Source organism: Onychomys torridus, chromosome X, assembly GCF_903995425.1.
Source record: "Onychomys torridus chromosome X, mOncTor1.1, whole genome shotgun sequence".
Lineage (NCBI taxonomy): Eukaryota > Metazoa > Chordata > Mammalia > Rodentia > Cricetidae > Onychomys > Onychomys torridus.
In genome coordinates, this window is record NC_050466.1 from 67,560,233 (window position 1) to 67,576,914 (window position 16,682).

Here is a 16,682-nt window from a genome sequence, read left to right on the forward strand (position 1 = left end):
GCATTATCCACCAAGTATCAGAGTCAGATAATACCATTATAAAATATCACACTAATTTTATTTTTAACTTATATTTAATTTAATATTCAGTTTTACATTTAATTTTCACTAAAATTCTACTATAGGATTAACTCTAATTCTGCTATATGATCTTTAGTAAATACTCTAGGAAACTATTTGCACTTCCCAGCAACTCTTGAGGTATGTTTACCTTCCAAAGCTTACTTGTTCATCATAGTCCCAGATAAAATGGTCAAGTATTATTTCCCCAGGGCACTGATGTCTCATAGGTATTAGTCTTCTTATTACCCGCTGACAAAGATTAGTTTGCTTTTAATCAAAGGTTGGTCAATCCATCCAAAGAAAACTGGAAACAGGTTTAATAACTAGTTTTCCCTCTTGAGACTAGATATTGTTAACTGCCTAAAACATAATTAACAGCAGAATGCCAGTCAACAAATACACTTTCACTTCATATCTGGGGAATTTAGGTACTCCAATTTAATAGGGGCCATGGTACTAGTAATCAAATTGAAAGTCTTGGCCTGACCTCTAAAAGCAGCTATAAAATGATGTCTAATAAATTAAGATGAATTCCAAATCCTTCAGAGGAAACAGGCCAATATCATTACTATGTAATAGATACTCATGTTTGAGGTCAGGAATTTACAATAAGGATATAAATACCAGCCTGGGTGCAAGGTGAGACATATCCTTAGTTATTTTGCATACAAGATAATGGTGACTCACTTCACTCACATTATACATGACTGCATATATTAAATTTATTTTTTCAAAACAAGTCTATCACACCAGAGTAAAGTGTTATCCTCAATAATGGGACTGAATTTGCCAAAGTGTAAAAACAGACAATTATTAGATCTTCTATCCCAGTGCAAAGACAGGAGTTATCAGAAGCCATGATGGAACATTTTGACAGGGTTTTTAATGTGGCTTAGAAGTTCAGGGAGGTACAGCAAGGAAGTATCTGGTTCCAACCAGAAGAGGTGCAGAAGAATAATGCAACTACAACATGGGCAGTCACATCTATGCCACCCCAAGATGGCTGGAATCCTAAACAGGGAGCTAAGAGCCCGAAGCAGTTAAGGGAAGTTGTTACCAAAAGGCCACTGCCAAATAGTATCAAGAAGTTGGCAGATTCACTGTATACTTGATATGTTATCTGTGATTAACTAAAATATGGGGGGAAAAACATAAAGACAAATGCAGGTCACATACCTTAAATCCAGTTGTCAGTTTTAGCAATAGCAGTGAAAGTTCACGTGAATCCTGTTTTTTTTTCTTTATTTTTCTTCTTTATTCTCCACTCAAACTTGTTCCTACTTATTTTGCTTTGCTCTGTTTCTCAGATTGATTGCTTTCTGTTCTAATATTTAGTGAAGAAAAAAGAGACTTTGATTTAGTTTTCAGTCAATACTTAAACTAAATACAGTACCTCTTTATCACTAAAGACATCTGCTTGGCCAATTTTAAAAGAAAGTATTGGACACTGATTGGGATTAGTCTGCCCACTGCCTTCCTCTGTGCTGACCCCTCCCATTGGACCTATGGGAATATAAACCAAAATGATCAGTATCTGCACTATTCTATGGAGTGTTTCACCAGCCAAACTGTACTACCATCCACAAGCTATATATATGTATATCTTCTAAAATGCATAGGCTGAATCTTCTCTGCTGGCAAAAGTTCATCTAGCTTTCTCAGGATAGTGAGAACTATGAAGGCCTCTGCTATTCTAGCTATCTGAGAGGAGACTATCAAAGAATACGTATTATTCTCCAAAACACAGGTCTACTTCCCACAGGAAAAGTCCCTGGCATTTCCAAACCTGTTACCACTAAAGCTGTATATTATGATCTATTAAGTTCCCATGATGGAATTGATACCTCTCTTTATAAAGATTTGTTTCTTAAAACTTTTGCTCTGATCTTTTTCTGCCCCTTCAGGTCATGGATTATACGGGACTTTTGAAATGTTATCCTCGTGGAGGAAAACTAGAGAAGACCAACATGTTAAAGAGCGAACTGCAGAAGTCTATGCAGACTCCATGCTCTCCTTCTCTCTCACCACTGCCATGTACTTGGTCACCTTTGGCATAGGGGCCAGCCCTTTCACAAACATTGAGGCAGCCAGGATTTTCTGCTGCAATTCCTGTATTGCAATCCTCTTCAACTACCTCTATGTACTCTCATTTTATGGTTCCAGCCTTGTGTTCACTGGCTACATAGAAAACAATTACCAGCATAGTATATTCTGTAGAAAAGTTCCAAAGCCTGAGGTATTGCAGGAGAAGCCAGCATGGTATAGGTTTCTTCTGACAGCTAGATTCAGTGAGGAGACAGCTGAAGGCGAGGAAGCAAACACTTATGAGAGTCACCTATTGGTATGTTTCCTCAAGCGCTATTACTGTGACTGGATAACCAACACCTATGTCAAGCCTTTTGTAGTCCTCTTTTACCTTATTTATATTTCCTTTGCCTTAATGGGCTATCTGCAGGTCAGTGAAGGGTCAGACCTTAGTAACATCGTAGCAACTGCAACACAAACCATTGAATACACTACTGCCCAGCAAAAGTACTTTAGCAACTACAGTCCTGTTATTGGGTTTTACATATATGAGTCCATAGAGTATTGGAACTCTAGCGTCCAAGAAGATGTTCTAGAGTACACTAAGGGGTTTGTGCGGATATCCTGGTTTGAAAGCTATTTAAATTATCTTCGGAAACTCAATGTATCCACTGACTTGCCTAAGAAAAATTTCACAGACATGTTAAGGAATTCTTTCCTGAAAGCTCCTCAATTTTCACATTTTCAAGAGGACATCATCTTCTCTAAAAAGTACAATGATGAGGTTGATGTAGTGGCCTCTAGAATGTTTTTGGTGGCCAAGACCATGGAAACAAACAGAGAAGAACTTTATGATCTCTTGGAAACCCTGAGGAGGCTTTCAGTCACCTCCAAGGTGAAGTTCATTGTCTTTAATCCGTCTTTTGTGTACATGGATCGATATGCCTCCTCTCTGGGAGCCCCCCTGCACAACTCCTGCATTAGTGCTTTGTTCCTGCTCTTCTTCTCGGCATTCCTGGTGGCAGATTCACTGATTAATGTCTGGATCACTCTAACAGTTGTATCTGTGGAGTTTGGAGTGATAGGCTTCATGACATTATGGAAAGTCGAACTGGACTGCATTTCTGTGCTATGCTTAATCTATGGAATTAACTACACAATTGACAATTGTGCTCCACTGTTATCCACATTCGTTCTGGGAAAGGATTTTACAAGAACTAAATGGGTAAAAAATGCCCTGGAAGTGCATGGGGTAGCTATTTTACAGAGTTACCTCTGTTATATTGTTGGTCTATTTCCTCTTGCAGCTGTGCCTTCAAATCTGACCTGTACACTGTTCAGGTGCTTGTTTTTAATAGCATTTGTCACCTTCTTTCACTGCTTTGCCATTTTACCTGTGATACTGACTTTCTTGCCACCCTCTAAAAAAAAAAGGAAAGAGAAGAAAAATCCTGAAAACCGGGAGGAAATTGAGTGTGTCGAAATGGTGGATATTGATAGCACCAGAGTGGTTGACCAGATTACCACAGTGTGATAGTATCTGCTTCATATATTTTCACCCTAGGTCTTACCAAGAACAAAAGGCTTATGTTGATGAAACATAGTCAAAGTTGCTCTGTTTTCAAAAGGCTAAGAAACAGGCACTGAAAAAAAAGTAAAAAAGTAAAAGATGAGGATAACAGGTGTGGCATCTTTAAAATCATTAAAGCAAAAGGGTTGCTATGAAAAAGAATTTATGTGCACATACACACACACACATACACACACACACACACACACACACACACACACACACAGGAAGCAGAGTGTTTTAAATAAGATCAAACAGAGGAAAGCTTATTAACAAGCAGGATCCCATTTTACCCACACTGCAGAAGTTACTGGTATTGTAATAAAGTGCAACTGATTGCAAGGTCAGCTGCCATGACAAAAATATCTTTAAGCATTGTTCAAAAGAACAAAGCTTCCTAAACTTCTGCAGGGCTGTAACTCTACTTAGGTTCTGTGGTTTGAGGTCTTCATTGTCTCTTCTAGCACCTCAACACTCAAGGAGATTCTGTAAAAGTTCTCATCACCAAGAGGAAGCCAGGACCTCTGAAGCAGATGCGATAGACTGAACATCATTCACAAATTAAAATTGAGTCACCCCAAATTCACTTAGGAGAGCCAAGTTAATTTTTTCATGAATTAACTTGTCATATCCCTCCACGGATATACTTTTAACACCTGTATGGTTTAGTTAATGCACCCAGAAATCAATGACAGCTCCAGCACTACAGAACTGGGGCAATTCTATTTTAGAATATCATGTTACTTGTCATCAGATGGGTCTACTTTATAAGTTACAGCTTTTGGCAGGAACTTCCGAGGGTGCAAAGCCACAGAGCCAAACCCAAATGGCTGGCATGTTAGAGGAAAAACAGGTGTCTATTTGAACCTACAGAGTATCTCTATATTAACAAAAAAAAAAAAAAAAAGAAAAAAGAAAAAGAAGAGCTGGCTGGTACAGATGTTTGTGGTTTGGCCTTATATGCACTTTTGCATAGGTGCCCAGAAATAACATCTGCCCATGTATCTGAGGAAAAGCAAATAAACACTAAAATCGTTATTGGCCCAAAAGTGCCAGAATGGCTTTGCTGTAAGATGACTTCTACTTGACTTAGTGGAGAAGAGGAAGATCTTTGGTAAGTCTATGTCCTGGCAATGAGCCACTTTATAAAAGTGCTGGTAGATAAAGGGCTCAAAGGAAAATAGGTGAAAATTCCTGGATAACAATAATCACCACTACAAACCTATCCACAACTGCAGCCAAATCCCCCTACTAAACTGGCTGTACCTCATCTTCCTGGTCCCCTAAAATGCCTTTTTGCTCTCTCTACTTCATCATAAGGCCCTCTGTACATTAACATGCCCAGATATTTATACAGTTCAACAGTTGTGTCTACAATGGCAATGATTCATAGATCTAAACAAATACAGTTTGATATGAAGGGGTATGTATGCTGCCCTCAGCCCCCTGTATTTCTTTAAATCCATAAAATGAAGCCAAACCCTGGGTTACATTTGAGGCAAAAAGCTACAATGTCTTTTCGTTTTTAGAGATGTAGCTTCCATGCCATCTGTAATGGTAAGCATTTCCAAAAGGCTTATTACCTTTCAGGACCTTAGCAGATATAGTGTAACACTTCCCCATCTTCCATGGGGGGGAAGCAGACTTTGAAGAATGTAATAACTTACCCAGGTTGCACTACTAGTGGAGTTCCATCATTTCAGCATGGCTAAGACAAGGGCAGGGCAATTGCAGATTTTCTCATAAGGTAGCTACTACCCCTTCCAAATATATATGTAAGGTAGGAACATAAGGCTTCATTGGTCATGGAACAAACATGTTTTTAATGTCTAGAAGGAAAACACTTTGGATTTAGGTTGGCTACTATCCTTCTAAACAGCGAAAAAGCCCAAATGATTGTGATGTAACCACACCAAGTGAGTATCTGTGCTTTCGCTCTCATGTACTTTTGTCTATAAAGCTCTAACAAATATGCTGGGGATTGTAACTAGTGCATCACACATATGCTCAGCACCGCCCCCCCCCCCTGCAGACACACTAATCAGTCATACCAATATGTTGCTCACTGAACAAGAAGATGAGGAGCTTTACATCTAAAGACAAGTATACTATTCACAAAAGGGCAAGTTTGCATAGTCGATGTTCTCTCAAACAGTTTTCTCTCTTATGGGCCTGCAACTAGACAATTATTTATAAAACACAACTGAAGAAGGGATTGGATTTATTCTGAAATTATATGCTGCTAAACCATTTTCTGAAGAGTGTGTTCTAAATCTGCCATTGATTTAGTGTCAACCATGTGAAACACCTCAGCTTAGTGAATTCACAAAACTGACACAACACATGCACCAATTAAACGGATTTTGTTGAGAATTTAATCATCAGTTTGGTCAAGCAGAATGACTTACTGTGGAACTTTGTTTTATGACAGTAGTTTTCCAACTTGATTGAGTCTCTGTGTATCTTGAGATGTTGTGTTTTTAAATGAAGGGCATTTTCAAACTTGTCAACTTCTCTTTTCAGCACTTGAAATCAAGGTTTATGAAATTCTGACTGTGAAATGAGTTTTTCTATTGGAGGATTGCATGCCAAGATTTATTTATTGTTAGGCAATGATTATGTATTTGTTGATATTTATTATTGATTGTTGATTATGCTCTGACAACATTGGTATAACCCCATCATGGAGAAGACACTGTAGAAATATCTCAAAAATTGTAACTCTTCATAAATTTTACTTTTTAAATTGCTAAAAGGGAAGGAATTATCTCAGCAAAAAATTAATTTTTTTCTTTTAATTAATTCCAACCAAGACATTAATGTCCACTTTACCAAAGAAACTTACTTGGTTGGTTTTAAGTTGCTGTTTGGTGTCCATTTACCAAAGAAAATGTTCCATTCATCAGAAATATTTCTCCTGGTCAACTAAAATACTGTGATACTTGGGCCTACAGAAGGAAAGCAAGAAAAGCCAAAGTAAAAGGAATGCTATTCTCTTACTCAGTGGAGTTCAGCAGAAGATGTGAATTTGCAAAGAAATTGGGGTTTACAAGAAAGAAAATAACAATTGAAATTGGACATTATTATTCAGACATACAGTAATGCTCCAACAAGTACCATGAGGGATACACAGGCTAACAGTACAGTTTGTTCCAGAGAAAATGTAAAACAAACCCTCATGAAAATTCCTGTCCATTGTTCCTGCTAATAATTCTTTTTGTTTGTTTGTTTGTTTGGGGTTGGGTCGGTTTTGCTTGTTTGATTCAGGAGTTGACTGGGTTTTATTTTGATTTGGGAAGGGGTTGTCTTCATTTTGCTCTTGTTTACTTTGTGGTTTTTGTTCATGTGGCTTCTGCTTCTCTTACCACTTTCACCATTTTCAGTTAGAAGTGAGATAATTAGAGGCCTCCTCCATGGCCACATCTATTCATGCAATCTACTGCTCGAAAAAGACCCCTGAGAAACTCTTTATTTTGAGTAACCACTGCCCAATTGTCTGTGGCATTCTAAGACTATGACATTACCTTCCTTCAGCCCCAGCAACAGACCTTGGCTGTGTCCCTCATGAGAACAGGTCAAATGGAGAGTCATCTTCGGGGTGTGGTATGGTATGAGGCAAAGCCTCTTGAACACAAATGGTACCCTCTTCATAATGGCTTTATTCCTTTGAATCTTATTAAAGTATCCCTGCAGCTTGTAGCAGTGTTTGACCTCTGTGACTCTGTTTCTTCATCTGTACAATGGGGATAACAACAGTAAATATCTTTAAATTCAGCAAATCTTGAGTGCCTAATATTACCCATATATTGTTCTAAAGACTGGACATACACAAGCAAAGGAATCAGATAAAGCATGTTCTTGCTTCAGAAAACTTAAGTTTGAATGATGTTGTGAGCTGGATGAGGATTGAGATGGTGTTTGGGAAGCACTTGGGGCAAAAAGAAGGAACTCAAGGCATTATTATATTTTATTTGGCAACTTCACAGTGTAGCACTATGGCTCAGGATCTAAACCTCCAAAGTGTTTTTCTGCTCAAGATTAGAGCTATATAAAAGTACAATGAACTACCACAGAAGGATATTAATTATTAGTTTTTTGAGGTCACATTAAAATAAGCTGGATTACCTTGTGGTGGGACAACTGTAAAGAGGTAAAAACCTGGATATTGGGGCTGGACTACAAATAATTGGTGGGGATGGAGAGAACACTTATTACTCTCTCTGTCTGGCTGGTCTGAAGACATACATTGCTTTGGGGTAATTTGCTTTGAAGTTTGTGCTAAACAAAAAGCACAAGGTATTAGAAAATAAAGCATTTTTACAAGCATGTGTCATGTAAGGGAAAGTATTATATTGGTATTACAATGGCAAAAAAAAAAAAAAACTGGGAATGAATGCTAGAGCCAACATATGACAGAGTCCCTCTCTGTAGTGACTACAACTTTTTATTTTGTTTCATGCCAGTCCAGGAGAAAACAAAGAGAGAAGCAAATGAGCTAGAATCAGTTCACCTGAACGGTGAATGAGCTAGAATCAGTTCACCTGAATGGTCTATGTTAATATGTTCATTCTCCCCAGCTTGCCTCTCCTCTGTCCCCCCCCCACACACACCTTTGTCCAGGTGATCTATTTGACGTCCTCTTGGATATCTATGAGAGTGCCATGCAAGGAAAAGGAAATGGGAAGCCAGAGGAACTGTAGGCACCACTTTTGCTTTAGGATCAAATTAGCACCACAAGGCTTCAGAGAAACCTACTTAGTAGAGAACAGAGGTTTCTTTGCAACATACAAATAAAACATGAGAAAACCAAAACCCAGAAAAGTGAAATATTCACAGAAGTAGTTGGAAGAAGATCCAGGACTATAATTGAAGTATACTTTCTAGCTTCAGTTTATTCTCCATTCTGCCACCTTACTTCCTGATACTGTGTAGCTAAATTACAGGTTCCCAATGCAGGAATCATGAATGAGCCGGGAGAGGGAAGAACACTTAACCTTCCTAAAATTAGATTGCATGCAAAACGTGTATGTTCAATAAGTACATTTTGCTAAAGAGAGGCTTCATAGTTGTCATCAGATTCTAAAAGAGTTCTCCATAACTGACTGCACCCTCCTAAATTAATAAAGACCTCAGTGGGTCTATTGGCTAATGGACAGTCAAGAACTTCTCAATATGCTGAGCCTAGTGCCTACTTCTGTCCATTTCTTCTTCATATTTTCACTCATTTTTTCATCCTGTAAGCATATTTACCGCATTAATTTATGTTCTAGCAACAGTTAAACATAGCTCCCCAAGAAGAAGAACCAGGAAAGGATCTCTCTGCATTGTGCCCTTGTTGTCAGGAGTAACACCAAAATACTACAGTACTTTCACTGTTGTGGTGAAGTATATACTAGTGGTTCTCAACTTTCCGAATGTTGTGACCCTTTAAATGCAGTTCCTCATGTTGTGGTGACCTCCAATCACAAATTATTTTAATTGCTACTTCATAACTGTAATCTTGCTACTGTTATGAATCATAATATAAATATCTTTGTTTTCTGATGGTCTTAGATAACCCCTATGAAAGAGTCATTTGACCCCCCAAGGGGTCACAACCTATAGTTTGAAAACCACTGTTCTATATAGCCTCAAAATTATAGTAAACACAATCTACAGACATACATAGAGTGAAAATCTGACAAAGCCTACATGTAGACATGTACCCTGTCAACCAGAAAAAGAGCAGCCTATTTTCAGGCTACTTGGTTACATATTACTTGGCAACTGTATATTGTGTCCCTGAAGAGCCTGCTCCCAAGAGACTCCTATCTCAAACTGTGTACACCAAGCTTATTTGCAATTACTTGTAGGAGCTGACCTAGCCACAAAAATGGAAAAATAGTCTTGTTCATTTTGATAGTACTGAGAGTGGAAAATAAGAAATTATTACTATGGACAGACAAGTACATTCAAAGAAAAGTGCCTTGCACATGTAAGCAAATAAAAGTCTAATTCTCTTGACTACTTGACAGAAGCTAGACACAAGTATAGATTGATTGAGGAAGCACCTGTTGGCTGTCTTTATAGTATAAACTTTAGGCATATGGAATCCTTCTGTGTTTACCTAAGGTAAGGTTGAGAGAATCACAGGTTTACCTTCACCAAACATAAATCACTGAAAACTCATCCACTCCACTTACTCCACCCTCTATCAGGCCATGGTAAGGTAAAGACTTCTGAGGCGGAGGAATATTAGTCCCACTTTGTAACATCTAATATGAGGTTCAAGGGCTATATATTTGCTGGGAATCTACAAAGTACTTTGTCTAATTCCTACAGAAATGTCTCTAACAGCCCACTTATCAAACCTATTCAAGGCTCCTTCCTGAGAGAAACTCATAAAAATTTTCTTTGTCAAAAACAATGTTTCTCTGAGCTTTTCCAGATATTCTTTCAATTAACATGCCTTTTTAAATTCCTGTACCAGAGTCACCAAGATAATTTCCATGATGTCTCCAATGAAGTGTGGACAACTAGGCAAAATTGGCAATAACCCTTTGGCTCTGCTCCACATAAATACTGGTGGGCACAGTACATACATAGATACATATGAGCATATATTACATAGAACACAAGTACATCCACATGTATATAATACCTACAGCAAGTATTTAAGTATATATGACCATACTATACATATGTGTGCACATTTTGCACATGTATGAACATTTGCATACCACTTTTTACAATAGGCTTAGCAAATGTGAGGGTATTAAAATATCTTAACCTGGCCCTTTGTGGTTTATGAAGGTAGGCTAAGAGCTTTAGCTTTACATAGAAAACCCTAAAAATATGGTATTTTCACCTATGTGCTCCCTGTATATTGCCACATCTGAGAGCAGTCAAACAATATACTTTAAAAACAAGAAATCTGAACATGTAATTTATAAATTGCTAATGAATAGTTCCATGGTTAAGAACTGCACTTGATGAAAATTTCCAAGTCCTGAGAAATAATAGCAGAGACCCAAAATGAAAGAAATTTCTTCCAAGGTCTAGAATTGTGAAAGTTTATCTAGAATCATTGATTGGTGGTCCATAGAAAGGGGGAGGGGTGGGAAATACAATAATGACACAGGTGGTGATCACTCCATCTTGCCAACTTACAGTCTTGGGAAAGTGAACATTTTTCATTTATCCATAACATCAATTTGGTGGAAGAATCAGTGAATGCCATGTATCTCAAGGAAAGGAGACACCATCATGGAAACTTGGTTGTTTAAAAAATGAGTTTAGATATCTCTAACATAGCCTCTATGTAGACCTATGGCTCAGGGAGCATCATGGAAGAGGGGGTGGAAAGATTGTAAGAACTGCTGCAAGATTGTGTCTTCTGGATGTGACTGGGATGCTGCACCCATGAACTCTCAATACAGTTGCCTGCATAAGACTACACAAACCATACTGGTTGACATGCCAAATATGGATGGAAGAATATTGCTCAAAGCCCTGCCTCTAGGTGAAGAACCACAGGCAGTCAATGGCTGCTAAGGCAGGAGAACTGGTTTTATTCAGGGTCAAATATTCAATCCTAAATGGCCAGCCTTAAACACATCCACAAATGGGAAATCATAATTGGGCATAATAGTTTGTGTGCATACATATATATGTATATATGTATATCAATAATTATAGAAGAAGAATTCAAGAACACCTAAGAGGAGTTGAGGTGGGGGCGAGATGGGTAGAAATCATGCAAATACCATGTAGTCGTGTGTAAAATTCTCAAAAATATATAAAATTGAATAAATATCAAAATGGAAGGTGAGAAAAATTAGTTTAAGAGAAACACCACAAATGCAACAGAACTATCTATGACTAGAAAATTATAACTAACTCACAAAGACAGTTGGGGAAATGGACATTAAGAGGGTCCCTGGTGTAGTATCTCCCACACAAAACACATACACTGACATTTTGAAATACATCTGTACTATGTAGCTTAGGCTAACCCCAAACTCACAGCAATCTTCCTACTTCAGCCTCTTGAGTTAGACTTACAATGTGGGAGGGTGTGTATCACCTTTTTTATTTCCCTATAGCAGGGGAAAAATAACTATTGGGAAGCTGAATCCAATCAGATCTGTAGGAAATGACAGATTAGTAGATCTAAGAGTAGTGAACATTTTCAGTTTTCACTACAGGATAGATAGAAAGGCTCAAACTAGCAAGGCAGCTCAGTGGCGAAGGTGCTTGCTAGATCCTCAGGACCTACATAGTGTACGGAGATAACCAACTCCATAAAGTTGCCCTCTGACCTTCATACATGCACCATGGCACATGTACTCCCCCAAAATAAGACAAATAAATGAAAAACAAAATTCAAAAGATATAAAGCCTCAATCTGTACTTTTTAAACCTTTGTTTTACTGAAAATAGATTTTTTGTACAATATATTCTGATTATGGTTTCCCCACCCCCTTCTCCCAGTTCCTCCACATTTTTACTCCTATCCACATCCATACCCTTTTGTCTCTCCTTAGACAACAAGCAGGCATCTAAGGAATCATAATAAAATATAATACAATAAGATAAAACAAAATTAGATGAATTAATCTGTACTTTTTAAGAATCTTGCATTTTCTTTAAGTTATTTATTGACCCATAATTCCTCTTCAATAACTTGGACAAAATACAGTCAGGCTCTTGCCTTATAATTTATGATCCTATAATCTTCCCACTATCCTGGATTCATTCCCCAACTTAAAATATGGGAACTGAATTACTTAATGATAGGTTAAACAGGAGAAATATCGCCTCTGTTTTAGTCCTTATTTCATCAAAGTTCTCTTTTTATTATTAATTTAATTTATTCATTTATTTTACATCCTGACCAATTTCCACTCCCTCATTTCCTCCTGTTCCCTCCCCTCTACACACAATGCATTTCTCCTCTGTTTCTGTTCAGAAAGGGCAGGCCTCCCATGATGGGTGTCAACAAAGCATGGCATATCAAGTTGAGGTAGGACTAAGCTTCTCCCCTTGTATTAAGGCTGGGCAAGGCAACCGGGTATGAAGAGTAGGTTCCCAAGAGTCAACAGAAGTGTTAGGGACAGACCCTGCTTCTACCACTATCCCACAAGTAGATCAAGCTCCACAACTGCCACACATACAACAAATTTCTCTTATTCATTTAAATGTAGCAGTGCTTCATAGCTTTAGAAAACTATTTCTATATGGTGCATTTATTTTCTTAACATTGAAGGTAACATCTGTTGATAATTATAAACAACAAAATAGTAGTAATTATTGAATGTTGATTTGACAGTATAATTTCTTTTATTTTTCATAACAAAGCATTTTAGTATATTTTTATTATTTAAAACAATTTTTAAATATAAATACATTTTAATCATATTCTTCCCCTCCCCCAAAGTCTTCAGGTCTTCTTCCCTTCCCTACTCACCCAACTATAAGTTTTTTCTCAAAAAACAAACAAAAATCCAATACAATATTAACAGGTGAAACCCAAAACAGAAGAAACCATACCGAATATTTTGTTATGTTTAAAAAAACAAAAAGACATAAATTATTTAAATATCAAAATGTGTCTCTTTTTTATTGTTATCCCTTATGAAAGAAGCTCCTGAAATTGCATATTAGTTTATAAAGTTTGGGGCTAAACCATACTTTTTAAGTCGTATTCACATCAGTAGATTATGAAACCATATTTCTCAGAGGAACCATGTATCACTGTTCAGAAAACTTATCTATGTTTTCTGGAAACACCACAGTTGTGCCAAATTTCCAGTTGGGTTTCTTTACACTAAGCAAATAGATGATTCTTTTAGCAACAAATTATTTTTTAACTAGGAAAATATAACCCAACACTAGAAAACATAATTAGTTAAGCTTGGTCTGTTCTGAGCCATAAAACCATGTTGAAACAAACAGTGCCATTGCCCCTCTAGCCTCACAATGTATGAGTCACATCACTTTTATCTATGGCAGGCAGCACTTTCTCAGATGAGATTTAACAGAAAACTTACCCAGAACAATTTCCTACAAGAAGTTGAAACACTTTCTAGCAACAAGCATTAATAAATCCCTAACCAAGGAGCTATTTATTGGCAGTTGATAGCTGCTGGGGAGAAAGACAGGTTCTTTACTGAGGATATGATCACTGACATAGTTAAAAGTTCTCCAGTAGATGCCCCACACCCATGCACATATGGCAGCACTAATTGAACTTAGTGGGTTATCAAAAAAAATACAAGAAGTTTGGGGATGGATGTTGGAGCAATAAGGAGGAGCTGGAGGGGAAAGTAGAGGTGGATATGATCATATTCCACTGTATACAGGTATTAAATTGTCAAGAACAAGGACAAATGTGATTAAAAAATAGGCAGGCAGGCAGGCAGACAGACGGACAGGAAAACCCTATCATTTTACCAAGATATAGTGGCACACATTAGGGAGCCTGAGGATCCCTGTGAGTTCAAGGCCAGCCTGAGCTATGTAGATAGAGTCTATCTTAAAAAACAGAACAAAATAAAAATAAATTTCACATTAGTTCAAGGTGTGTGTGTGTGTGTGTGTGTGTGTGTGTGTGTGTGTGTCCTTCTACTTCATGTTAGCTAAGGCCTTCTGTAAATCAACATGCCTAGATGTTTCTGCTGCTAATTTGTAGTATACACAGGTCAACATTGCCTAGATTTAAACAGAAATAATTGGTCTAAGGAAAACATTCACTTACGCCAGTGAGGCTAAAAAACATGAGGGCAACTTCTGCAATATTTTCTCTTATAAATAAATTCAAGAAAAAAATCAGTGTAATAAAAATAGCCCATTTTTTTCAGAAACAATTGTCCCATATTTATATTACTTGAATTTCCTTGTAGATGTACAATGTCTGGCAGTTAGAGTGTCTTTGATGCCCATCCTCCTCTCTGAAATAAATCAGTGCTGCCAGGAGCATATATGTCTCATGGTCCAGAAAGTCTAAATTTTTAAAACATTTTAAATGCCATATTCTGTAGGTCTTTGAAGTATTTGAAGATTACCTACCTAACTAAATTATATCTATGTATACCTAGAAAACTTAACTAACATGGTTATAATTTTGACTATCATGGAAGACTAATTATTAATCTGTATTTCTTAATTATTCATTACAATTTGAAATGAGCTGTACAAATATAATACCTTAAACAGGAGTAGAAATATATAAATAGTATAACAAAATCAACTCTAAATCTGTATCAATAAACTAAAATCCATATCAATGTAAAACATTTTAAACAAGTTGCTCTTTAAAAGTAGATTCAATAATCTACCTTTTCATCCTATCATATCTACATCATTTCCTTGATGCCTAAATACATGCATTTACATCATTCCACCCCTACCTACATGGAAACAAAATCAACAGGAAAAACCATCCCACTGATGACTGACAATCTCACAGTTCCCCTCCACCTGACTAGCTTTCAGCAAACAGTCATATTTTATGCTTGCACATAGAGTTTATAGACTGTAGAAGCCTCCAAGCCATTTAGAACACAAACCCCAGGAAATGACTCATGCAAAACACAGTGATTCCTTCATTGACAATCTATTCATATTAAAATCATATCTTCCAATGGACCTTTACATTTTCAATGTAGGTATTAAATCCCAAGTGTAGAGGCTAGGGAGATGGCTCAGTGGATGAAGTGCTTGCCACACAAGCATAAAGATTTTAGTTTGGTGGTTTTTTTGGGGGGAACCCTAACAGTGGGGGCAGGTGTGTCTCTGACTCTTTTGCCTTCTCTTTTTCTCTTATTTGGTTGCCTTGTCCTGTCTCAATGTGAGAGCTTCTGCCTTGTCTTAATTGTATCTTCTTTTGTCATGTTTGGTTGCTGTCCCTTGGAGGCCTCTCTTGTTTGAAGGGAAACAGGGGTGGGTGGATCTAGGGAAGAAGACAGGTTGGAGGGAGCTGGGGGCAGAGGAGAGAGGGGAAACTGTGGTCAGGATGTATTGTATGAGAGAAGAATCTATTTTCAATAAAAAAAATAAAAAAGAAGCTGAGTTCAAATCTCCAGAACCCAGGTAAAACTGGACAAAATGCCATGCATTTGTACTTCTATAGTAAGATGGAAAGCAGAGACAAGAGAATCCCAAGGCTCAGTGCACAGCTAGTCTGGCATATCCAGCAGTAAATAATGAGACTGTCTCAAAACAAGGCAGAAGGGTGGTAGGTGAGAACTGACACCTAAGGTTGTCTTCTGTCCCCCACATGCATACACATCCAAGACACACCCACTCTGTCTCCTACAAACACCAATGTGCATACGCACACATACACAAACATAATTTTTAAAATTTCAAGTTTAAAAGATTTTAAATTTGTTTCACCTTCCTTTATATCTATTTCGTTTATTTTATTGATATCATATATGTTTTTAAGATGAAATGTGATGCTTCAATATCTGTATGCATTGTGGAATGATGAAATCAAACAAAATTGTATATCCAAGCCTTATCCTTTTTATTTCTTTTGCTTTCACATTTTTATGCATGTGTCAAATCTTCTCATAGATTCTCACCAAAGAGTGAAATGGCTGCAGGCCAAAAAAATGAGTTGGAATCTTTCATTTTCTTTCTTTCTCTATGTCCAGATATTTAAATCCTCGTTGACAGAAATTAGTATGCATTTTTGCTGCTGTTTTAGTTTGTGTTTTCCAGATGAGATGCATATGACTCAACAGCCTACAGATTGCAGTCTGGGGTTTTTGTTTGTTTAACAGGCAATACCTTTTTTAAAAATAAAACTTTCATATGGTGCCTTCTTTAGCTTAGTGGTCACAATATTATACCTCTATCACTATAGAAAGAAAGTTCCATTTCTTGGCTTTATTTGAATGCATTATAGCAAGTAGACCAATAAAATTAGAGCAGCATCTAAAATCACAGACCCTTTATATAAGTCAATAGAAGCCTAGAAAAAGTTTCACCTCTCTTTTCTGAAGAATTTTCCACTGGCATTTAGATGGTGGGGGAG

The 16,682-nt window shown here is 37.3% G+C and overlaps 1 protein-coding gene across 1 annotated transcript in view; it reads left to right on the top strand.

Annotated features, from left to right (window-relative positions):
* Ptchd1 (patched domain containing 1) overlaps positions 1–7,432 on the top strand; it is a 53,785-nt gene extending 46,353 nt beyond the window's left edge. The window contains exon 3 of the mRNA XM_036174879.1: positions 1,968–7,432. Coding sequence (XP_036030772.1) covers positions 1,968–3,622 — 1,655 coding nt within the window. The 3' untranslated portion in view covers positions 3,623–7,432. The remainder of the gene's footprint in view (positions 1–1,967) is intronic.
* Positions 7,433–16,682: the final 9,250 nt, after the last annotated feature.